General features: G+C 42.4%; 2 protein-coding genes and 1 long non-coding RNA gene across 7 annotated transcripts in view; 1 reads left to right on the top strand and 2 right to left on the bottom strand.

Moving 5' to 3' along the window:
* The window catches only part of LOC119915915, a 39,044-nt gene extending 22,213 nt beyond the window's left edge, over window positions 1-16,831 (bottom strand). The window contains exons 1-3 of one of the 2 annotated variants that reach the window (XR_005447047.1): window positions 16,269-16,831; window positions 10,505-10,972; window positions 9,448-9,645 (exon numbers count right to left, since the gene is read on the bottom strand). This is a non-coding gene — a long non-coding RNA (uncharacterized LOC119915915). Of the gene's footprint in view, window positions 1-9,447; window positions 9,646-10,504; window positions 11,094-16,268 lie in introns of those variants that run through there. The other variant, XR_005447046.1, reaches the window with a different exon arrangement.
* The window catches only part of LOC119915893 (microfibril-associated glycoprotein 4-like), a 117,909-nt gene that overhangs the window by 52,667 nt on the left and 39,189 nt on the right, over window positions 1-26,053 (bottom strand). The gene's annotated exons all lie outside the window — the stretch shown is intronic.
* Window positions 183-26,053, top strand: LOC119915890 (microfibril-associated glycoprotein 4-like). 3 transcript variants are annotated; one of them, XM_038735691.1, is made up of 7 exons: window positions 183-267; window positions 23,164-23,214; window positions 23,452-23,607; window positions 23,919-23,957; window positions 24,110-24,206; window positions 24,421-24,588; window positions 25,480-26,053. In XM_038735691.1, exons 2-7 carry the CDS (start codon window positions 23,209-23,211, stop codon window positions 25,731-25,733), a joined length of 720 nt encoding a protein of 239 aa, XP_038591619.1. In that variant the 5' UTR covers window positions 183-267; window positions 23,164-23,208; the 3' UTR covers window positions 25,734-26,053. The 3 variants fall into 3 exon arrangements, with proteins under 3 accessions (XP_038591619.1, XP_038591620.1, XP_038591618.1); XM_038735692.1 differs by having other exon boundaries at window positions 212-281; XM_038735690.1 differs by lacking the exon at window positions 183-267 and adding an exon at window positions 22,186-22,260.

Below are 26,053 nucleotides of genomic sequence, written 5' to 3'. Positions count from 1 at the left end.
GGGGCCTTGGGCAGAATAACAAGCTCATTTTAATGTTACAGAACAAATCATATGTTTGAACAGGAACAGGACATCCTGGAGGTCAGCTACACGCTTCGTTTGTGATTGTCTGCATGTGTTTTTATAAAAGGTGCGACGGCTGTGACATCACAGCGCCTTCTGTAGATATAAGTAGTGAAGTTGTGAGAGTGTGACAGACTGAAGGAGAAGCAGCAGTTTGTTTCCTCTGAAGGTGAAGCCGCAACGTCTCCTCAGTTCAACCTGCAGGTGAGTTCAGACAGGTAAGCATCCAACCAGGAGACATTACACATGTCTGATAAATCAGCTGTGTGCAGTATTATTCTCAGCTCCTCCAGGATCTCACAGAGGCTTTGGACAGTTTTTTAACCAAAATGGCTGAATTAGCAAAACATTGAGCTGAACTTCATAAACATTTGGTTATGTTGCAATAATTTACAATATTTAAATATTGCATTTCAACTTAAAAATGCAACTGTTTTATGAACTTATATATAATCATGTGTGATATTAATGTCGTGTAAAAATTCAAGACTTGGGCCAGATAAGAAAGCTTGAACTTTTACCAACATTTTTATTATCAACAAAAATAGACACCAATTAGAATACAAAAGTTCCACCGGAGTGAGTCAGAGATCGGTGCAAAATAGAGCCCCATTCTGTTACCAGAACAGAGACCCGAGTCGACATGAAAACCATGTAACGACTGACTTTCACCTCCTTTTGGCCTTATTTTGCCCTTATTTTGGCACTCAGGTTTCTTGGGGAACAGACTGGGTACCAATTTGAGGGCACTCAGTCGTTAGTAGTTTCATTCTTGTTCTTCCCTTTGCTGGTTCACTTGGACTCATAGCTGGTGATTGTCAAAGTTGTCTCTGTGGTGGTGCAGGTCACGCTTGATCTTGCTTGCTGTTGCGTGTGCATCATGAGGCCTCACAGTGGCGAGTGGCCCCCTCTGGTCTTTGACTGGCTGTGAAGGATTATTAAACTTGCTTGCAATTGTACTTGTTACTATTACCAATAAGTGAGCTTTATCCTACTGTTTGTAGTTTGGAAACTTAACTGTTGTCTCTATCTGTGAGGAAAATATCTATCTTTTTCAACATGAGTTTGCTTCCTAGATATTATATTTGCTTGCAATTTAACCCTTCTAACCTCCTGTATATCTGTGTATTGAATTACATTGCTATTGGACGTACAAATAGTAAATCTTGAAATAACACTCCATTATTCATTAGGGCACTACAGTTCTTCCATACTTCAAACTAGTTTACTAATACTACCTACAAAAACAGAAAGAAAACATAAATTAACTCAGGTGTTCAACAAAAACAGAAAGAAAACATAAATTAACTCAGGTGTTCAGCATCACACATGTGTCTCAGGTTATCATTACAGTTGCTTGGTTGTTCCTGTGGAATACATTACAAAGGTCGATCATGATTTAAGACTCACAATCATCAAATTTAAGCATGCAGTAGCAATGTGCTGCTGAAATTGCTTTATAAAGGCTTCAATGAGGCTTCTCCTTTCGACCTCTTTAAAATCAAGCCTGAAAGGTTGCCTGTCATTGTATTTGCTACGCCGAGGAGCTCTGCGCTGGCTGTTCCTCTGCACAAACCCAGAGCAGACAGTGATCTCTAACAGTTATAATATAAAAATATTATTCCCTTTTCCTAAAACGCTGTTTAAAAACACAAACAGTTCTTTTTCAGCAAATGTTACAGTTTTCTGACAGTCTGACCATTGGTAATGTTGATCATGGTGAGACAGAAAGCGCTTCCTTGGTGATGTTTATGTCAGCACTTGGTCTCGTGTGAGAGCATTTTGGCTGAAGTTCATTTTCACTGCGAAGCCTTCTTGACCTTTTAAACTTTACTGTTCCCCTTCGAGGGAACTCGAACTGCGTCGGTGACGATACTATGGGAACGCCTCTGTGCGTGGCAGGGCTGAACTATGAATGAAACTACTCCAATCCTATTGGTGTTACTAGAACGGTAGTGTGTGACGGCGTAACCGGAGGGGGTATATGAGCACGCTGGCACATAGGACACATTAGCTTCTTTCTATTCAGCAGGCACTCTGGCTATGTTTGGAAGCTCGATTATCCTACCTGAAGTCGAGACGAAGCAGATCATGTTTAAGCGATTCCGACAGTGTGTCTTTCCATGTGAGCGTTTCATCACGGAAGGATACCCATGGGATGTGTGTCTCATGCCTGGGGATGTTGCACGCTCAGGCAGCTCTCGAGGGGGCTACCTGCGACCATTGCGAGGCCCTGCCCCTGAGGGTGCTGAGGTCTCGAGGCCTGACATCTCGAGGCCCGACACGGCCGGCGCTCCCCACCAAGCCGTGTCGGATGATGTCCGATTTGGTGGGCAAGGCCTACATGGCAGCGGGTCGAGCTGGTGCCAGCCTGCACACGATGGCTGTCTTGCATACCAGGCCGATCTCCTTCGGGACTGTGACGTAGGGGGAGGTCCCTCTGAGGAGGACCTGACAGAGCTCTGTAGAGCGATGGACTTGGCTCTCCGTGTGACCAAGGAAACGAAACGTTCCATTGGCCGATCCATGGCGGCTTTGGTGGCCACGGAGCGCCATCTGTGGCTCAGCCTCTCGGGCATCCAGGGGAAGGAGAGTGCTTTTCTCCTGGATGCGCCCCTCTCGCCTTCTGGCCTGTTTGGCGAAGCAGTGGATGCTGTCGTCAACAGGTTCCGGCACGCCAGAACTCAGGGAGAGGTGTTTGAGCAATATCTCCCCCGCCGCTCAGGACCGCGACGGCTCAGGAAAGGCGGACGCAGCCTTCGTCCAGCACCTACCTACCCACAGCCCACCCCGGGAAGACGGATCTGAGGACCGTCATTCAGTCTTGGCGGGCCCGGGGGGAAGCGGTCCTGAGACTTCGAGTAGGGCGACCCACCACCACATTTCCCCGTGGGTCCTGTGCACAGTAGTAGATGGCTACAGGCTGCAGTTCCGGGTTCGCCCCCCTAGATACTTCCTGGTTCCCAAGAAGGACGGAGGATTGCGTCCGATTTTGGATCTGCGGTCCCTGAACCAATCTCTGAGGAGATTCAGGTTCAGGATGCTTACCATCCCCGCCATCATCAGTCATATCCAATCCGAGGACTGGTTTGTCACGATAGATCTGCAAGACGCTTATTTCCACATCTCCATCCGTCCCTCTCACAGGAAGTTCCTGATGTTCGCCTTCGGGGGCTTACCAGTATCAGTTTCTTCTGTTCGGCCTAGCACTATCTCCCCGCACATTCACCAAATGCATGGATGCAGCTCTGGGCTCTATGCAGAGGGTGTTGGGTCTCCTGGCAGCAGCGTCCACTATAATACCTTCCGGACTACTGCACATGAGAGCCCTGCAGTGGTGGCTAAAATCCAAGGGATTCTCCCCAAGGGGAAATCCGCTCCGTCTGATATGGGTTACAAGCGGGTGCCTTCATTCCCTGTCTGTATGGAGGAAATCTTGGTTCCTGTCCCAAGGGCCTGTATTGGGAGCGACCTGTCGCCGAATAATTATTTCAACAGACGCCTCACTCACGGGATGGGCGCGGTCATGGACGGCCGCTTCGCGAGAGGCTCCTGGGAGGAGCATCATTTCTCTTGGCACATAAATTGCCTGGAAATGTTGGCGGTTTTCAGAGCTCTGAGGAGTTTCTGCCCACCCTCCGCGGTCGCCACATCCTTGTCAGAACCTACAATACGGCAGTGGTGGCCGATTTGAATCACCAGGGGGGTCTGCTCTCGCGCCCATTATGAAAACTGGCACATCAGATCCTCCTGTGGTCCCAGCAGAGACTGCTGTCCCTCAGAGCGATGTACATCCCTGGGACCCAGAATCAAGGAGCAAACCTGCTCCTCAGACAGGGACTGAGACCCTGGGAATGGAGACTCCACCCCGAGGTGGTAGAGTTATTATGCGAAGAGTTCGGGCCCTGTAGACGTGGACTTGTTTGCGTCCCGAGAGACGGCGCACTGTCCACTGTGGTTCTCCCTCTCGCCCCCAGCCCCGCTATGGCTGGATGACATGGTGCAGATGTGGCCGAGGCTGCGTCTGTACGCGTTTCCCCCAGTTGCTCTGCTCCCAGGGGTTCCGGAGCGGGTCCGCCAGGACGGCGTAAGTCTACTACTAGTAGCCCCGTTTTGGCCGGCACGAGTGTGGTTCTCGGATTTAATATCGCTCCTCGAGGGTCCGCCCTGACAGGTCCCTCTGAGGAGAGACCTGCTGTCCCAGGCGGAGGGCCGGATCTTTCACCCGCACCCCGCCCTGTGGCAGCAATGGGTCTGGCCCCTGAGGGGGTGCAGTTCCTAGAAGCGGGCCTGACGACAGGAGCAGTCGAGACGCTGCTCAGCTCCAGAGCCCCTTCCACGAGAAGGATGTACGGCCTAAAGTGGAATGTGTTCACCACCTGGTGCAGAGAACGGGCGGTGGACCCAGTTACCTGCTCGGTAATTGTGATACTGGAGTTCCTCCAGCACCGTTTCTCCGCTCGCCTCTCCACGTCCACGCTCAAAGTGTATGTGGCTGCAATTGCAGCATTCCACGCCCCTCTGAGTGATGGGCCCTTGGAGAGGCTTCCTCTGGTCGTGCGCTTCCTCCATGGAGCCAAGAGGATGAGACCCGTGACTCGTTCCAGGTTTCCCACCTGGGACGTGGCAGTGGTTCTCGAAGGGCTGGCTGAGGCCCCCCTCGAACCCCTGGAGTTGGCTGAGGCCAAGCACATGACCCTTAAGATGACCTTTCTCCTCGCTATCACCTCTCTGAGGAGGGTGGGGGATCTCCAGGCACTTTCGGTTTCTCCCCGATGCCTTGAGTTTCCCCCGGGGACGGTCAGGGGCATCCTGCACCCTATTCCAGGTTATGTCCCTAAGGTTCCGGCCAGACTGGCAGGGTCCACGGTGCTGCAGGCGTTTCATCCCCCACCTCATGTGATGGCGGAGGACGGGAGACTTCATCTGCTCTGACAGGGCTGAGTATTTACACTCTGAGGTCTTCCCGGTGGAGGAAAGCAGACCAGTTGCTGGTGTGTTTCGGGTCCTCCAAGGCTGGGCTCCCCGCTTCTAAACACACCATCAGCAACTGGATCGTTCAGACTATTTCCCTGGCCTATCAGGTGCGCGGTTTACCTTCACCTACAGCCGTAAGGACGCACTCTACTCGAGGCATGGCGGCTTCTAGGGCCCTCCTCGCAGGGGCGTCACTCCAGGATTTGTGTGACGCGGCTGGTTTTACAGTCTGGACCTTCCTTCTGCACCCGGCACCCGTGCACTCTCCTCCTAGTCGTGCCAGCAGGTTCTGCACGCTGGGGGTAGGTGGGGTTTCGGCGCGGCCTAAGTGGGTATCTCGTTCCCATAGTGTCGTCACCGACGCAGTTCGAGTTCCCTCGAAGGGGAATGTCTCGGTTACGTATGTAACCCTTGTCGGTCCGCCACACCTCACCCCGCCTGGAGTGCCTTGCTTCATAGAAAGGGCTAATGTGTCCTATGTGCCGGCGTACGCCGTCACACACTACCGTTACCTAGTAATTACCTAGTAACACCAATAGGATTGGAGTAGTTTCATTCATAGTTCAGCCCTGCCACGCCCAGGGGTGTTCCCATAGTGTCGTCACCGACGCAGTGTCTCGTTCCCCTTCTCGGGGAACAAGGGTTACATACGTAACCCGAGACATTAGGTTCGCAGTCTTTAAGGTGGTGTTGTCCTCTTTATGATTCAACTGTAGATGGTAGGGGTGGTCTGACTGGCCGTGTCCTCAGCATTGGGAAGACGCTGACGTCAGTGGTGGTGGGCTTGGGCCTGTGATGCACCAGGTTGACACGCCTCTCTGTGAAACACCTCCTGCATCACTGCTCATTTGTGGCCCTCCATCTCTTCCTCACAGTCAGATTCTTCTCTGTCCATTTTGAAGCTGCTCTCTCCCCTTCTTCTTCCAGCATGAAACTTCAGAGCTACCATCTTGTCCATTGTAGCTCTGTCTCGCTGTCGTCATGTCTCATGGTTTGTTGTGCTCTGCAGGTGCCTTGGTCTGTAGGCAGATCTTTTGTCTTTCTGCCATCAACTTTAACTTTTCACTTCTTTGTTTGGTAGTTGTTGTTTTTTTCCTATTCAAATCTAGCTCTCGTCGCCTCCCTATCTATTATAGCCTCTCTTTTTCCATCTCTCCTTTCTATCTGAACTCAACCCTTTAAAGACCCTAATTCTTTTTTCTTCTTCTTCTGCCTGTACTGGCCCTTAAATGCACTTTCCTATATCTTCCTTCCACTTGCTGTATACGTTTCTTCATCAGGGGGTATATCTATTTAGACCTTATCTAACAGAATGGGGTGTTTCATTATTCCGTACTTTTCCTTCACTAAAGGCTATATCGTACATCAGTACTATCTACCTGTTGGTCAAACTGTTTCTCCCTATTTTCCCTTTATGCTGAGCTTTCTCTATCTCTTATCTGACGTCTTTTATTTTATCTTTAACTACTTAGTTGTGCTGTTACCACATATGTTGCTGCCACAGCTCCCTCCTTTGACCACCTTTGCAGTTAATTTCTCTTTAACCTTTAATTTCATCTGCTGTGTGGAACTAAAATTAAGAACTTTATCAGTTCACCCTCAGACACATTTGGATGTAGCTTTAATGAAAACTAAACGGACTGACATTATGAGATTCAGCTGTCACATACATTTTTTTAGATACAATCCAGAATAAGGAACACCACCGCTGAGGATCTGCAAGGGATTTTGGTTTAATTTAGAAATGTTTATACAGCCAGTGGTTCAGAACAACCAGAGACAGTTTCACCTCACAGTCAACTCGCCTGTCTGCTTTTCTTCTTCAGGATTTGGAGACAAAGTTGACGAACAGCCAGGTCCAGTTTTCGGGCCTCTGGGCAGCCGAATATTTCAGGCTTTCAAATCACATGATCTGTGAATCATCAAAAGATATGCAGCCTCTAAACACAAATTTCACATTTGATACTGATTTCTTTTTTTAAAAATTATTATTATTTAAATCTAATTTTTTATTTTTTTGTCTATTCATACACACACACACATTTACGGTATTATCTATTTCTTTTATTTAAATTTTTAATATATTATTATAATAGCACGTTACCTTTTCATTGATTTATTTATTTAAATTTTTAATATATTTTATTTTTTAATAATGTTTGTATGATGCTTTGGCCATATTGTTGTTACACATTCATGCCAACAAAGCTAATTTGAATTTAATTGAATTAAAGAATCCAGATTAACACGAGATTCAAACAGACTTTTCATTTGCATGTTTCTCCTTTATCTCTTTAAATGTTATTTCTGTGTGTTTGTGGATGCAGGTGGCCAACTACGGCGTGGGAGGACAGTACGAGCCTCACTTTGACTTTGGACGGGTAAATGGACGTTTCCCTCTCAGCAGCAGGAGGCTCTGAAATGATGCTTCTGTGTTTGTCTCTGAAGTGTTGATTAGTTTTGGCAGAAAGAAGAGAAGACGAAGTACTCAGCTCTTTTACTTCAGAGGAAGTAGTAATACTACAACGTAGAAGTACTCTGTTCTTAGTAAAAGTACAAAAGTATCAGCACCAAATACACTCGGTGCAGGATAATATCTCTGATGAAGTTGGAGTATTGATTGATTTCACTGTTGTGATCTTTCAGAAAGATAAACCGGATGCGTTTGAAGAGTTGGGGACAGGAAACAGAATCGCCACCTGGCTGCTTTATGTCAGTAACCCTCACATGATGTTTCTTATCTTAGTAGCTATGAGCAGAACGCCGCCGCCCGCCCCGCCCACTGTTTGGTCTGTCTAGCTGTCAGTCAACATCTCAGTCATTGTGAACAAAATGATCCGTCACACTTAGTCACGTATACTAAGTGAACTCTTCACCTTACTGTAGTTGACCTTTGACCCCATTAAGTCATAAAGTCAGAGACAGTAAAAACTGAGTAAATATTTATTTGTTCTACTTTATCAGTTCTCTCCTGTTTTTATTTGATTATGAAGCTGCTCAGACGTCTGAGATGAGACGTCACATCTTATAATAAAAACATTTTCTTTCGAGGCGAACCTAAAATCTTCATGTTTATAGAATTTATTATAGAAATAAATCTTCACTTTCAGACAGCACTGATTATTGTGAGAGAGAAAATGTGCCAAACTGACTGCAAGGGTTAATCTGTCTCCTCCTTCATGCTGCAGATGAGTGACGTACAGGCAGGGGGCGCCACCGTCTTCACTGATGTTGGAGCTTCTGTCCGGCCCAAAAAGGTACAGTTCACTTTAGTGCTGCAGCTCCATCAAGCCTCTCACAGGGTAAAGATCAGTAATTGATTGTAATTGTACAATATACATAGAAAAAAACTCATGAAATGTTGATCAACTACATGAGGACGATAACTACAATCTGCTCAAATGTTTCTGAGCTAATTTAAACCTACCTGGTTCTATTTATAAACAGATTACACTTCATTAATAAATATAATACTTAATATATTTAATACTTCATATAAAACATGAAGATATATTTTAAATGATCACAACGGTGTTAAATTGTCAGTTTATTATCTGCTGCTTATAAATCATAAACGTGGGCGGTAAAGTTTACTGATTAATGGATTCTAACATGTAAATGTGTTGATAGATTATCTGCTCAGTTTAAGGGTTAAAAACTCCTGTAAATGAAAGCATGAAACATGAAAGCACAACTTTAATTTTTATCATTTTTATCAGGCTCTTTTCAGTGTTCAGTTCAGGGATGATTTGGTCCATTTTGAATAGTTTACACAATAAAATGCCTTAAAGTGTGCAGATCGCCCTTAATTTCATTAACAAACACTGAATCTGGAAATGAAACAAATGAAGAACATGTGATGTAGTTTTGTTTGTTTATTACCTTAAATCCTTCAGTAAACACCATGACATATGAGAATTCATTCATTTATACATTCATTCATCCCGAAGTTAGGATGAACCCCTGAAGTTCCACATAATAAACAATAACTGAAAGAGTCATGTTCTTATAAATAAATAAATACAATAAATATTTCTAAATTAAACCCTTCAAATAGCACGGTCTAGAAATACTACGTTAACCTGCATCCTGTATTAGCATCAAAATATACTTACTTCCCACCAGTAAAAGTACTCATTATGCAGAATGGGTCATTTCAGAATAATATATAAATGGATTATAATTATAACTCATTCATGTGTTCATCACCTTAATGTTCCAGCTGGTAAAGGTTGTTACATGCTGCTGGACAGCTCAATCTGTAATAATACTTAAAATAACCATTTGGAGTCCAATATTTCCCTCTGAGAAGTACTGCAACAAAGCATGACATGGAAACACTGAAGTACAAGTACCTTAAAACTTTACTTATGTACATGTGGACATGTGAGTGTTGTTTTAACTCACAGTTTAAAGGTGCAGCTGGTCACCTGTCCATCATCACTCCCTCACAGACCTCAGATCTGCTTCATCATCATGAAGATCCGTCCTGTGCAGTAGTTCTCCAGGACCAACACACAGCAGATTATCAGCAGCTGATCTCTCTTTTAACACCAGGACAGGAACTTCAGCTGGCAGAGGATCCTACTGCTACAACAACTCGCTCTGCAGACAGTAGACACTGATGATAGGCTTTGATTCACAATACAGGACTGCAGCTCCTGCATCACTGTGTATTTAGTTTCATTTATTCCAACAAAGCGTGTTTCGGGCAAATCTGTTGGCATCACCTGCACTTTACACCAGAAGAAGAAACGATGCTTAACAGAGAAAAAAACAATCAAACATGCACAACAGCAACAAGGCTGAATGTTCAAGTTTTTTTATTGACTGATGCGATCTTATCTGTGTTTAACCTTCAGTCAAACCCAGAAGTAGTTCCTGTTCCTCTTCAGAGCAAACTCATTCCTTCTGACACAACACTATGTTTTTGTAGGATGTGATGATTGTGAAATGAATGAAATGTTTAAAGTAGAAATCAAATTTGTTTCATCTTTTTAATATGCTTTTAATACACTGGATGAAATGACTGTGAGGTGAAACTGTCTCTGGTTGTTCTGAACCACTGGCTGTATAAACATTTCTAAATTAAACCAAAATCCCTTCAAATAGCACGGTCTAGAAATACTACGTTAACCTGCATCCTGTATTAGCATCAAAATATATTTACTTCCCACCAGTAAAAGTACTCATTATGCAGAATGGGTCATTTCAGAATAATATATATAATGGATTATAATTATTAACTCATTCATGTGTTCATCACCTTAATGTTCCAGCTGGTAAAGGTTGTTACATGCTGCTGGACAGCTCAATCTGTAATAATACTTAAAATAACCATTTGGAGTCCAATATTTCCCTCTGAGAAGTACTGCAACAAAGCATGACAGGGAAACACTGAAGTACAAGTACCTTAAAACTTTACTTATGTACATGTGGACATGTGAGTGTTGTTTTAACTCACAGTCTAAAGGTGCAGCTGGTCACCTGTCCATCATCACTGCCTCACAGAGTCTCTGACCTCAGATCTGCTTCACTGCTGCAGAAAACATGTCCGCCTAATACACAACTTCATTTCATGCAGAGAAATGTCTGAGCTGCACTCCTGTTTATGTGTGATACAGAAAGACTAAATGTTCTATAGTATGTGTTTCTAATCAGAATAAATAAAGTATAAAGTACCGCTGCAACAGAAGAAAAGTCTCTCCATCGACTGAAGTTTGATCAAAGGAGCCCTTTGGCTTTGGCCACAGAACGGGCATTTTCTTTTTTAACTTAATTTAACTCCCTGAAGACCGTCATCATGAAGATCCGTCCTGTGCAGTAGTTCTCCAGGACCAACACACAGCAGATTATCAGCAGCTGATCTCTCTTTTAACACCAGGACAGGAACTTCAGCTGGCAGAGGATCCTACTGCTACAACAACTCGCTCTGCAGACAGTAGACACTGATGATAGGCTTTGATTCACAATACAGGACTGCAGCTCCTGCATCACTGTGTATTTAGTTTCATTTATTCCAACAAAGCGTGTTTCGGGCAAATCTGTTGGCATCACCTGCACTTTACACCAGAAGAAGAAACGATGCTTAACAGAGAAAAAAACAATCAAACATGCAAAACAGCAACAAGGCTGAATGTTCATGTTTTTTTATTGACTGATGCGATCTTATCTGTGTTTAACCTTCAGTCAAACCCAGAAGTAGTTCCTGTTCCTCTTCAGAGCAAACTCATTCCTTCTGACACAACACTATGTTTTTGTAGGATGTGATGATTGTGAAATGAATGAAATGTTTAAAGTAGAAAACAAATTTGTTTCATCTTTTAAATATGCCTTTAATACACTGGATGAAATGACTGTGAGGTGAAACTGTCTCTGGTTGTTCTGAACCACTGACTGTATAAACATTTCTAAATTAAACCAAAATCCCTTCAAATAGCACGGTCTAGAAATACTACGTTAACCTGCATCCTGTATTAGCATCAAAATATACTTACTTCCCACCAGTAAAAGTACTCATTATGCAGATTGGGTCATTTCAGAATAATATATATTAATGGATTATAATTATTAACTCATTCATGTGTTCATCACCTTAATGTTCCAGCTGGTAAAGGTTGTTAGATGCTGCTGGACAGCTCAATCTGTAATAATACTTAAAATAACCATTTGAAGTCCAATATTTCCCTCTGAGAATTACTGCAACAAAGCATGACATGGAAACACTGAAGTACAAGTACCTTAAATTAAGACTTTTATCTTAAATGATTTTATCTTGTCTGCAAATCTAGATTTTATGTTTTTAACTGAATCCTGGTTGCAGATGAATGACTATAGCCAGCTAGCTGAACTGTGTCCGCCTCAATATGATTGTTTTAGTCAACCGAGGGTCAGTGGTCGTGGTGGTGGGCTTGTGAGCGTGTATAGGGAAAATTTTAAATGTCATCAAGTACGCTGTGATGAATTTAACTCCTTTGAAGTTCTCACTCTTAAACTTGGAGCGCTGCAACCTGTCATATTTGTTATAATTTATCGCCCCCCAAAACTGCCTGGAGGATTTTTATCAGAACTTCCTGAATTTTTATCTACTCTGGTTTTAAATTATGACAAAATTGTTCTTTGTGGCACTTTCAATATTCATGTTGATGAACCCACCAATGTTAATGCAACTGACTTTTTAAATATGGCCACTTCTTTTAACTTCAAACAACATGTCAAAAGGCAAACACATAACCGTGGTCATACACTGGACTTACACTGGTTTTTACCCTGGGTGTCAGCATTTCCTCTGTGGAATTAGTGGACATGACCATATCTGACCACAGATGTATTGTTTTTAGCTGCGATTCGCCTTTCTTGTCCTTCCAGTCCAGTTTATCCGTTGATACATTACTTAGGTATAGGGTTTCAAAGGTAAATGGAAAAACAAGTGCAAAAACATTCTGTATATGCTCATGAATTCTATACCAATACTGAGAAATAACTTGGCAGTCCCAAAAAATGTGGAAATGGTTGGCACCAACCCCCCCACATCTCCAGCAAGTATCTCCAATGCCCCGATACCTTTTCTGAACAGGGGTGATAAAAAATCTCAATACACTTTTCCAACAAAATTCACGCCATACATTAGAACCAGTTGTAACCCATTGTATCTCGCATATGTGTTCCCAACATTCTTTTGTGATTTTCAGATTACCTTCTTTTTCCCATTTCGCCTTGACACAGTGTGTGCTGTCTGGGCCAAAAAATCCTGCATTATTTTGTACCATTCCGGACCAAATCCATCTGCCCCTGCCATCTTCCCTCCCTTTAATCTTTTAATTGCCAACTGAATTTCTTCTTTAGTTATTGTGGATAATAACTTTTCATTTTGTTCCTTTGTCACTGTTGGTAACTCAAGTTCAGACAGGAAGGTATTAATATCCTGGTCATTGTCTATATGAGGTTGAGAATATAGTGTCTTATAATACTCCAGAAAGCATTGTTGAATTTTTTCCTGTTCAGTTTCTATTCGATCCTTTAGGGGATTCTTAATTTTGTGAATAGATCTCTCCGCTTGCTGTTTCCTAAGCTTATAAGAAAGAAGTTTCAATGATTTCCCCCCTACCTCATAGTACTGTTGCTTTATAAGAATGAGTTTGTTCTGTATGTCCGTGGTGTTCAAATCATCTATTTCTTTTTTCAATTTTGTTATATCCGATTTAATATTACCATTATGAGACGCGGAGTGTTGGTGTTGCAGATCTAGCAACTTGTCTTCTAAGTGCCGGAGTTTTTGCAGACCTACTTTTTTCAGGTGAGAGGAAATACCAATTATATTCCCCCTAATCACTGCCTTAAGTGTTCCTGGTGACACCTCGTCCTTATCGTTATATACTAAGTACTCTATATCTTTCTTCAAGCGCTCTTTAATATTTGGGTAATTAAGAATGTTTGTGTTCAACCTCCATAAGGTGGATCTTTTCTTCCTGTTCAGGCAGATATCAGCGTAGACCGGGTTATGGTCTGATATAGTACAGGGACCTATTTCACAATTTTTTACCCTGAGGAGATCAGTTCTAAACATGAAGATATAGTCTAACCTTGAGTAGACATTGTGTGCACATGAATAGTGGGTATATTCCCTATCGGTTGTGTGGCAGTCCCTCCACACATCAACTAATCCTAATTCGTCCATCAGGTGTACCATTCTTTTCCCAATGTTTCTCGAATCACCTTTCCCGTTTGAAGAATCTAATTTGGCGTTTAGTGTGAGGTTAAGATCACCGCCATATAATAGAATTCCCTGACTCCTTGTTGTTGTTAATTCAAGGATCTGTTTATACAAGGACCATTTGCTTCCTATATCTACCCTCCTTATCTTTATACTCTGATATATGTTCATAGTTCAGAGCGCTGTGCACTAAGATTGCCACACCTCTTCGCTTCCCCGAACTGTGAGAAGAATAAAAGACATGTTTAAAACCAAGCTTGTTCAGTTTTTCATGTTCGCTATCCGACAGATGTGTTTCCTGCATAAAAACAACCTTAGCTTTCTCTCATTTAAGGTTAGATAGGGCTTTCCACCTTTAACCCGGATTGTGTAGGCCATTAATATTGATTGATACCATCTTCACTGGTCTGCTATTCATCTAAATCATACAACGAATACACCCATTCTAATAGGCTCCCCACACACCCTTGTAAACACTGAACATGGAACACATGAACAAATAACATCAACAAAAGACAAAAATCAAACTGAGGTAGTTCTAACTTCCAAGGTAGGGGTCCTAGCGGTGGACTCTGCTTCGCCTTCAAGGGCAACTTCTTCATCAGTCAGTGGAGGAGGCCCTCAAAAGCTAAGGCCTCACTGAGAAGAACACCCTCCAAAAACCTTACTTATCTGCTTATTGCACACCATTAAACTGAATAACAGTTATTTTTCAGTTGTAAGATAAAGAAACAGCATAGTGGGTGAACCTCAATTTCCCCGAAGGCATAGGTGAGGTCCTCCTGAAGGCTCTGAGTGTTTCTTTGTAACCGGGGTCCCGCCTCTTGTTTGCTGCGCTGCTCCCCGCTCCTCTGCCAACTCTGCTCCAGGTCAGCTGCTTCATTTGCTCCAACGCTGTTTCTGGTGATGTGATGACCTTCACCGCATAGCCTCTACTGGACATATCTGCAGTAGCTTCCACAACTGTGTTGTAGATTTTGGTTTCTTCAGTGTATTTCACCTTTAGCCTAGCTGGAAAGAGAGTCTGAAAGGGGATCTGCTGCTCTTTCAGAATCTTGCGCACCTCTGCATATTCTCTTCGTTTCTTTAGGATGAGAGGAGGGTAATCATGGTCTAAACTTACTTGTTTGCCATTCCAGGCAAATCCTTTTTTCTTCCACGCCTTACGGAGCACAAGTTCTTTGGTCTTAAAGCTGAGGAATTTCACAATAATAGAGTGTGGGGGTGCGTCGTCTGGCGATGGTGGGCCTAGAGAGCGATGCGCCCGTTCGATGCACATGTCAAGCTCATCTTGAGACACCTCCAACCCGTCGCACAGCAGCTTCTCCACAAAATCACTCATTTTTGGAGAGTCCCACTCTGCTGTCTCGGGTACACCGTAGATGCGGACGTTTTCCCTTCTCGTGCGCCTCTCCAAGTCCATTAATTTATCCTCCAATCTTATTTGTAACTTTATTATTTCCGTCATGGCGTCCTCTGTGTTCTGAATCCTCTCCTCCACCTTCTCAATCCGTCCTTCAGCCTCGTCCATTCTCGCGCTCATCTTAGATATTTCTTCCTGAATTTCCCCCAAACTCACATTGTTTTCTTGGCAAAAGTCCCTCAATTCATGAAGTACCATGTCTATGTTGGCCATATTGTCTCACCATGCGGTAGCAGTCCACCAGTGTGTGGCCTCGTGTCGAGCAGTGAATCCCTTTAGCGTTAGCAGGGAAGCTAGCGCTATTTTCCCAGGTTTAAGCACCCACTATGTTGCTCCGTCGAAGCGTTAGTTTTTGTGTTTTTCACTTACCCCCTCACTTATCTACCTCTAAACCCAAATCTGCATTGTCTTAACAGGGTAAAGGTTTAAATTTCGTAGGTTTCCTTAGGATTCACAGTGCTGCGGTCACGGTGACATTCGAACCGGAAGTCACTTCAATCATGTTTTTATCAACTTAGAAATATAGCAAACATTCGATCTATGTTAACTTTTAAGGACACCGAGACCATTTTACACGCCTTCATCTCATCACGCCTGGATTATTGCAACAGCCTTTTCACCTGTTTAACCCAAAAATCTATTGATCGACTCCAGACTGTCCAGAACTCAGCTGCCGGGCTTTTAACCAGAACAAAGAAATATGACCACATTGCTCCTATTTTAGCTTCATTACACTGGCTCCCAGTATGTTTTAGAATTTACTTTAAATTTTTATTGATCACTTTTAAAGTTCTTCATGGCCTTTTATAGGAGAGCCTTTCCCGATCTTATTTGACTTTATTTTACCCCTTTTATTTTATTGTATTTTACTAATTTTATATTTATCTTAAACGTGTATTTTAGTCTTTTCAGTGTTTTCATGCTTTTATCTTGTATTGTTTTTGTATTATTGTCTCTAGGGTATTATTGTCATTACACTTGTTAAAGCATTTTGTAACTTGTTTTTGAAAAGTGCTCTACAAATAAAAATTATTATTATTATTAAAACTTTACTTATGTACATGTGGACATGTGAGTGTTGTTTTAACTCACAGTTTAAAGGTGCAGCTGGTCACCTGTCCATCATCACTCCCTCACAGACCTCAGATCTGCTTCATCATCATGAAGATCCGTCCTGTGCAGTAGTTCTCCAGGACCAACACACAGCAGATTATCAGCAGCTGATCTCTCTTTTAACACCAGGACAGGAACTTCAGCTGGCAGAGGATCCTACTGCTACAACAACTCGCTCTGCAGACAGTAGACACTGATGATAGGCTTTGATTCACAATACAGGACTGCAGCTCCTGCATCACTGTGTATTTAGTTTCATTTATTCCAACAAAGCGTGTTTCGGGCAAATCTGTTGGCATCACCTGCACTTTACACCAGAAGAAGAAACAATGCTTAGCAGAGAAAAAAACAATCAAACATGCACAACAGCAACAAGGCTGAATGTTCATGTTTTTTTATTGACTGATGCGATCTTATCTGTGTTTAACCTTCAGTCAAACCCAGAAGTAGTTCCTGTTCCTCTTCAGAGCAAACTCATTCCTTCTGACACAACACTATGTTTTTGTAGGATGTGATGATTGTGAAATGAATGAAATGTTTAAAGTAGAAAACAATTTGTTTCATCTTTTAAATATGCTTTAATACATGGATGAAATGACTGTGAGGTGAAACTGTCTCTGGTTGTTCTGAACCACTGACTGTATAAACATTACATACACATTTATATACAGTCTATGTTCTGATCCCAGTTATCACCAAACTCTGCAGCTCTGTGGAGCTTTAAAAAACAACACGTCTGTCCAGAAACAGAGTTACTCTGAATAATGCTCTGGGGCTCTGTGGCTGGTGTTGATAGATTTTCATTATTTCTTTAGTCTACTTAATGTGAGGTCCCTTTAAACAAGTCCTTTATATGTAAAAGATATAAGATGTTGTTATAACTAACACTTATTAATTTTTCCCCACTAACTGAGGCATGTCCCTTAATTACTACTGTTTTAATTATTCTTGGCTGTCAGGCAGTGGAGGTGGCAGTTATCATTTTTAAACACAACTACAAATGTTCCCATGTCTACCTTAATACCTTTTTTATTGTTGGAGTCTCTGCAATCCATGGATGTTGTTAGGCCTATTTTAGGGGGGCTGAAACCATGATTGAACCAATCCACAGTGCAGTAACAGTAATTAGTGTAATTAAATAGTATTCTTTGGATCTCTGTGAGAACTTATCTAATAGAGATATACATGAGCAGCTGGGTAGTATTTATGTCACAGCCAAATCTGATTCAGAAATGGACTGGACAAACTTATTGTTTTCTCAATGTGTGTTGACTCAGCAGGGATGATATTACATGAGAAAGTTGATCTACATGAGAAACATATCTGAAAGCACCACAGAATGACTGAGAGCTGCACCGACTGAAGCTCTGTTGAGTTTTAGATTTTGAACTGTCACCTGCCACCTGAATTTTGTGTTTCCCTTTACATAAATAAAAACATTTCACCATAAATTGGTGCAAACAAATCCCAAGAATGCAGGAAATTAAGTGTTTAATGCTCTAAATCTTCGGGGGGAGGACCCCCCCAACTAACAGATTTCAGGATTCATGATAGAGACTCTATTGACATTGTATACAAAATACAACAAAAAGCAGTTTAGAGCAAAACATTGAACTTAGCAGCTTTAAAATAGCATATAACTTATAATCAATGATGATTTCTATAAAACAAAATTTATATATATATATATATAAATCCTGGAGGAGGACACACCCACATTTCTTTTGCTCCAGACGCCCATGTAACATTACAGTACCTTTTGTTCAACAGAGGAGAAATGGAAGAACAAAGTATGTCTGTTGCTTTTTATTTGTTAACATCTTGGCTTCTTCACTGCTTGTTGACATAAGTGTAGTTCTAATACAGTAACAAAAGATGTGAGTGCAAAGATTTTGCAAGCGCAAGTTACGCATCCCCTGGGGGCTAAGCCCCCCCTGTGTTTCAATCTTAGTGACGTCCCTGCTGCAATCTCTTTTACAGCTTTTCCACAACTCTAGACACAAAACTCACAACCGATGATCAAAATGCACATTTTTCAAAACTCGAACCCTTTTCTCAATTGCTTGGATACAATACACATAAAACTTCATCATTTGTTCATTCAACTAAAATCACCTGTTCAATATGACACAACTTAACATCAAAGTACTACTATTTCAAAAGGCAGTTCACACATTACATTTCAAATGAGTGTCTATTCATTTCCTTACAATGATTAAACTATCAATTGAAACAACTGCTCAAAATGATAAGTAACTGTTGCATTACTCTTAATGCATAGTTGTATGGAAACAGACAAACAATCTTCCATGTTTACAGTAAATCATGAAAGTTTCAAGATAACGAGATCAGACACTGTGTCTATGGTCCCAAATACTGTACCACCTTTTCAGACTATTTACAGTATTGACAGTACTGCACTGTATAGATGCAGGCCCTTGTAATTGCTTGTCCAATTCTGCCAACTCGTTCCTGATGATTGAGTGCACATTGTGGAATGAGTATATAAAGAGTTGATTGGGATCCAATTGCAAGAGCATAGTGATACGTAACAGGGAGCCAGCAGGTGATACAGGTCACAGTGGAGGTCAAGCAGTGGTGGGAGGAAGACGAGGAAGACGTGTTGGTCAAAGGAATGGCAGGGGACAGGCACCCCTTCTGAGAGGTGGTCGTGGGCCTCGTTTGAGAGGTGTGGTGGGACGCAGACCTCATATTGGACCATATAATGCAGTTCTCCTTGTCACCTTTCTTGATGAGCTCCATCAGGTTTGTAGCGCTTCCCTTCCTTAACCCGATTGAGGAATTTTTCTCCGCATGGAGATGGAAGGTTCATGACAAGCACCCTCATGAACAAGTCACTCTTCTCCAGGCCATGGATGACGCCTGCAATGACATCACAGCAGACCAGTGTCAGGCCTGGATTCGTGGCCTATGTTGTGATTGTACTGTAGTGTTTTGCATCAATATATTACAAACTTTGTTCAATGATTCCACTGTGTCTGTAGTATTCTCTCTACTACTGCAGTACTTTTACAGAGATGTATTTACTGTACTTGTAGTACCATAATGAAACCTGTATCACCTATTTTGTTCTACAATATTTAATGATTGTATGAACAATGACACAGTGCTTGTGTGTGGGTGATCTATAGTTATGTTTCAATGGTATTTCACAGTAAATTTGTTTTTTGAACCAATGATTGTGCAAGTGCAAGTTTTCTGTAAAGATGTGAATGCACAATGCAATGTTTTGAACATTAGACAGCCTGTGTTACAAGTGATAACCGTTTTGAGTTTTGTGTCTAGAGTTGTGAAAAATGACATCAAGGTTCTGAAAATAGTACCAAAGTGATTGTAAAAAACTGTAAATGCCCAGCATCTTGTGCTGTGTGTTTTAAATGATGAAAACTTAAATGTTTTTGTGTGGAAATGAGATCTGTTCGAGGCATGGTCCTTGTTCCTGAACCTAGTTATAAAACTTAATTTAGTGAAACTCACTGTTTTTACTAATACTAGTAGTAACTCTTGTTAACAACTATGAGATTTTAAAGAGGGTCGCTAAAAGATGGAAAGAACAGTGAGTGCTTAAGCAGAACTACTGTGAGATTAAGTGTGTAGTGAGCTGCTGTAATGAAGAATCAACACATTTAACTGGTCACATTTAACGTCTTCTAGTATCTTCAACCAAGTCCAGTTGCCCTTGACCTCAAACTTCGCTTGATATTTAACTGGTATTCAGTGACCAGTGACACTGGCTGAGATGTGGTCCTGTTGACATCATCGGTCCGTGACCTTTAGCACTCACCGGATCAGTTCGCAGCCCAGTGTGAAGCGGCTGGAATAAGAATTAGCACCTCTAAATCTGAGGATGTGGTTCTCAGCAGGATGGAGTGCTCACTACAGGTAGGGAATAAATCCTTACCCCAGGTGAGGGAGTTCAGGATGCCCACCAGGCACATCCAGCTGGGGGGAGACATGGGAAGACCCAGGAGTAGGTGGAGAGATTATATTGCCACACTGGCCTGAACACCTCAGGATCCCCAAGTCAAAGCTGACTAATGTGGCTTGAAAAAAGGGAGGGGTCCCCTGCTGGAGCTGATGCCCTCGCGACCTGACCCCAGATAAGCAGTTTTTTTTTTCTGTAGTAGCATTTCTACTAATACTAGTAGTAAAGTAAAGTATGATATTTGAAATGATCAAACTCAATGTAATTAGGTTCTAGGTATGTTCTTTTTTCTTACTGTACTGTAAAATGGCTGCCGTATCTTATTTTGAAAATGAAGACTTAATTAATTAAAATGACAATTACAACAAACACTACAGTTAAAACATTATGTACATTTCTGGCAGGCTTCACAATCCATTCATCCATTATCTTTCACTTTTCCGGGTTCAGGTCAACTAAAGCTCAATTTTTGTCTGAGGGGAGGCCCACAGTCTCACACTTTGAAAACCCCTGTCTTGGGGGATCCGAAGGTCTTCCCAGGCCTGGTTCTTGGTCTACCCTGGGTGTGCCAGGAAAACCTCCAAAAGAAGGTGCCCAGGAGGATCCTGATGCCTGAACCACCTTAACTGACTCGTGAACAAGATCATGAGATACTTGTTCTCCTTCGCTTGGGGTAGGAGCTCACTCCCAACCTGGAAGGAGATATCCACTGTTTTCCAGCAGAGAACCATGGCCGCAGACTTGGAGGTGCTGACCTTCATCCCAATCACTTCACACTGGCCCTGTGTGAAAGATCAGAAACAAGGGTCAACAATGTTGGAATGCAACACCTACCAGCACTTTTGCTGGTCTACTGTTCCACAGCCAGGACAGCTCCTCCTGAATGTGCGGTTTGACAAAACCACTCGGACCCTCATTTCCAGCCCCCTGGAATAAACTTTCCTGGGAAGGCTGAGCAGTGTGATACCACAATAGTTGGATCCATCTGGTTCCCCTTTTTGAATATGGGAACCACATCTGCAGTCTGCCACACCATACGTTCTTTCCCTGACCTCCATGCAACAATCTTTCCATCCCCCAACAATATCTCCAGTCCAGGTCAGCAGTTCTCATCCACCATCAAGGTCTGGCTCTAGGACGGCGCTCATTATACATTATCATTATACATTCATACAGCACTTTGTGAAAGTCTGTAGTTTGTAGTCCCTTCATGCTACACACAGAGAACTTAACAGAAAATTAAACGTGTATTAAAATATGGTAACATATAAAATTGAATTAACTTAAAAATATATACAGTTATTTATATACAAAGGTTATTTACTACATACACATATCCATCCATCCACCCGTGTCCATCTTGACTGTGTTTGAGCACCAAGCATCACCTCCCTCATCTTGCCGGAGTCTGACAACTCGGAACACGCACTGCCAGCCGAGTGCTTTTATGAAATACAATAGAAACACAAAGTAGTTCTGATAACCAGAATTTGAACTTGTGGTAAAATGATGATGATGAACGTTTGCAATGGCATTTTACTGTGACACTTTGTGTGTCCGGGCCTTTAGACAGAAGACAAACTCCCTCACAGGAGAGCTGAACGGGAGGCTGCTGCTTCCAAACTGAGAAATCACAGATCCCTCCAGGGTTTGGGTTAAGGCTGGGGAATAGTGTGAAGCTCCACATTGTTCCTAATGTCACCTGATGTACATTTTACAGGTTTAATGTTCCTTTTAAAGTCTTCTTCAATGTTTTTATTTCATTCATAACCATCATGTACTACAGGGCCTTTGGCAGAATAACAAGCTCATTTTAATATTACACAACAAATCATATGTTTAAACAAGAACAGGAAATGCTGGAGAATTTAAGAGGTGCGACTGCTGTGACATCACAGCGCCTTCTGTAGATATAAGTAGTGAAGTTGTGAGAGTGTGACAGACTGAAGGAGAACAGCAGTTTGTTTCCTCTGAAGGTGAAGCCGCATCGTCTCCTCAGTTCAACCTGCAGGTGAGTTCAGACAGGTAAGCATCCAACCAGGAGACATTACACATGTCTGATAAATCAGCTGTGTGCAGTATTATTCTCAGCTCCTCCAGGATCTCACAGAGGCTTTGGGCAGTTTTTTTTTTACCCAAATGACTGAATTAGCAAAACATTGAGCTGAACTTCATAAACAGTCATGTTGCAATAATTTGCAATATTTAAATATTGCATTTCAATTAAAAATGCAACTGTTTTATGAACTTATATATAATCATGTGTGATATTCCCAAATACTGATGAGTTTTGTAAATGCTCCGTATTTGTATAGTGCCTTTCTAGTATTTTCACCCACTCAAAGTGCTTTTTACACTACATCTGCATTCACCAGTTATACACATTCATACACTGAGCCTAAGTGCTCAAACGGAAACTAATATTCACACACATTCATACACTGGCAGAACCTTCTGATTAACGGCCAACCCGCTCTACCTCCTGAGCCACAGCTGCTTGGTTGAGTATGTGTTGATTCCTGAGTGACTGCAGAGCGTCTGTAGAGCTTCAGACTGTGGTTGTATGAAGTGATGGCGGTGAAGTCTGTCAACACGTCTGTAGTTTGTGATGCTGCAGAATTGTGTTTGATTTAACTGAGAGGTGACTCTAATATTCTAAAAATCCTATATTACCATGAAATAACAATTCTAAATCATAGAAAGACTTTGAACCCTGATAAATTCTATTCAACAGTCGGTGTCATGATTTGTATCTAATGCAGTTTTGTGAGGGAAGTTATTACTGTCACTCCCAGCTTAGTGTATTGGGGCGAGACGGAGCTACAACCTAAACACCAAATTTAAATTCTACTTATTCTGCATTCACATAATAATCTGTCCCATGTGAGTTCAGTGACGAAAACAAATATATTGTTGCTGTATTTTCAGAGCATCAGACGGATCCACATCAGCAGTTTCAGCAGAAATCTGACAATGAAGGTGAGTTTGTGAACTGATATTTTACAGATCTCAAAGTCCTGTTAAACTGTGAAGAGGCTTGTGATATCGGTAGCTTAGATGGTTGCTACAGCAACAACCCAGGCAGATAATTATTGTCAGTTAGCTCCACCTTAGAGGTGTCTTTGCCCACACCGCCATGAAACTAGAGGCCAAACTGTTAAAACAGTGTGTAAGAGTCAAAGCTCAGTCAGAACGACAACATGTGCTCTGTTCCAGCTGGTATCAGTCGTCTTCCTCCTCCTGGCTCCTCTGTTGACCAGCTGCCAGCAGCTCGTCCAACCGGTGGACTGCAGTGACATCTATAAACAAAACAAGGGCCTCCCCAGTGGAGTGTACACCATCTATCCCCTTGGAGAGAGGTCTGCTGTCCAGGTACACTTCACCTTCTCTGGGACTCAGCTTCACATTTATGCTGGAATCAAAGCAGAGTTACTGAGTCAGATCAGGTGATCATGCTGTAGAGGCACAAACTCTTGCTGTGAGTACCTATGAACCCAACCAATCACAGCCCTTGAAGTTGGTTGATTCCAGCCAATCCCTCTGAGAGATGCATAAAATATCTTCATGAAATATCCAACAATAGAAACTAAATAAGACAAACGGCTCACAGCCTCATAAGTATGAACCTAATAAACAAGTTCAGACAGCTGAAGTCATTTACTAATGAATGTGTTTGTGTGTAGGTGTACTGTGACATGAAGACAGAAGGAGGTCGCTGGACGGTGAGTATTACCACAGAGTGACTTTCAGTATCAGCACTTCCTGTTGGACTTTCACAATAAATGACATAGCAGTAAAACCTTGTTGCCTGGAAACATGAGCTGTCAGGTATCTGGTGTGTTTAGCTAGTTCTCCCTCCATCCCGTCCCCCCAGGTGTTCCAGAGGAGGATGGACGGCACCGTGAACTTCTACAGGGGCTGGGATCAGTACAAGCTGGGCTTTGGTAGCGCTGCTGGAGAGTACTGGCTCGGTGAGAAACCAAACCTAACTAACACTAATGTGACTTTGTGAAACTTTGTTGTGTGAATCCAGAAATGAGACTGACCAAGTTTTGTGTCTAAAGTCTAGATCAGTTAGTGTGAGAGTGTTTTAATGAATTATCTCCACGTCTGTCCAAAATGTCAAACTGTGCCCAGTGTGTACATGTATATATACAGTGTGTATGTGTGTTTGTGTGTGTGCAGGTCTTGAGAACATCTACCAACTGACTAAGCAAAGAAAATATGAGCTGCTGGTCGACATGGAGGACTTTGAGGGGAAGAAAGTGTTTGCTCGCTACTCTTCATTCTCCATCGATTCAGAGTGTAACGGATATAAACTGAGTGTATCTGGATTCATCGATGGAGGGGCGGGTGAGTAAGATGTGTCTTTCTACACTTCTACATCTTGAGCAGGTTGCTGCACCCCAAACTCCCCCTCTCTCTAGCTCACACACACACACACGCACACACACACACACACACACACACACACACACACACACACACACACACACACACACACATATAAATCTATATCTACATGTGTATATATCTAGATTTATTTATTTACTTCTGTGTAGTAAAGCTTCATTTAATGTAGACTAGCTAGTAGCTTAGCTCACTACATTTTCCAAGTAGCTTGCCCAACACTGCTGGTTGCAATCTTAAAACCGCACCGCTAGTGGTCGCTGAAAACTCATAATGCCCCTTCAACACAAGTCAGAAACATTTTTCCACTGGGCGCCTCAGCAGGGGTAGAGTGACCTCTGCTGGTTGAGCTTCCACATAGCAAGTATGATTTGTTGTGAAAATTTTAATTAAATAATAATATCTAAAATATAATTAACTTAAGCTTCATATGATACCAGTTCACTTTTCTTAATCTGAAGTTATAGGTCAGGTCTTATAAATGTTTAGTTAGTTGTTAGTTTTAGTTAAGTTTTACTAAAAAATGTGATTTTGGCTTAGTTTAAGTCTATAATAACCTTTCTAACTACACCGTACATGAGCCTACGTTTATTTTGAAAGTTTTACCTGTTACTTTCACTTACAAAAAAGGAATAGACTGTGTGATTTTCTTACGTTTCATCCAGGTGAAACACTGAGTCGATCAGAGATCGACCTGCTGGTGACTTCAGCTGTCTGGACCATAACTGGTCTCATCAGTCTGTCTGATAGAGGACTGCAGACTGTGAAAAGTTCAGCTGATACTTATAGATAATGCAAATTTACTAACCCTGTGGTTCTTCTGTGTGTCTGCAGGAGACTCCTTGACTTATCACAACGGACAGAAGTTCACCACCTTTGACAAAGACCAGGACTCCTGGTCCGGTAACTGTGCCAGATCATTCCTGGGGGCGTTCTGGTACAACGACTGTCACTATACAAACCCCAACGGGGTTTATCGCTTTGGGGCTGACAAAACTCTCTTTGCTGTTGGAGTGGAGTGGCGCCATTGGAAGGGTCTTGACTACTCCCTGAAGGCCATCAGCATGAAGATCCGTCCTGTGCAGTAGTTCTCCAGGACCAACGTACAGCAGAATATCAGCAGCTGATCTCTCTCCTGATTTCTTTCTCTTTCTCTCATTAAGCATGTAATCTCACAACGGGCCTTATTTTCCTGAAACTGGGCACGAGCACAATCCACCAGCAGCAGAACACCAACTCAGATTAGTCCTTTTTGTTACCATCTGTGGCTCAAAGCGGCCCAGAATCTTGAAATAGAAACAGATATTTAGAGTCTGATCGTGTGAAAAGCTGATAGTGACAGGTTTGAAACCCTTGTGTGAATCATTATCTGCTGTACGCTGACAATAAATAAGAAGCTGAGCATTAA

Source organism: Micropterus salmoides, unplaced genomic scaffold (assembly GCF_014851395.1).
Source record: "Micropterus salmoides isolate LMB-PRFRI ecotype aquatic unplaced genomic scaffold, ASM1485139v1 Ms_hic_scaffold_21, whole genome shotgun sequence".
Classification (NCBI taxonomy): domain Eukaryota; kingdom Metazoa; phylum Chordata; class Actinopteri; order Centrarchiformes; family Centrarchidae; genus Micropterus; species Micropterus salmoides.
The sequence above is the reverse complement of the archived record's forward strand: the minus strand, read 5'-3'. Positions and strand labels throughout refer to the sequence as shown.

What these genes read in the sequence shown, in the direction of transcription:
- LOC119915890 (XM_038735691.1), top strand. An exon ending in TGCTGGAGAGTACTGGCTCG is followed by an intron (nt 24,207 to 24,420) that starts GTGAGAAACCAA and finishes GTGTGTGTGCAG; the next exon opens with GTCTTGAGAACATCTACCAA. An exon ending in ATTCATCGATGGAGGGGCGG is followed by an intron (nt 24,589 to 25,479) that starts GTGAGTAAGATG and finishes GTGTGTCTGCAG; the next exon opens with GAGACTCCTTGACTTATCAC.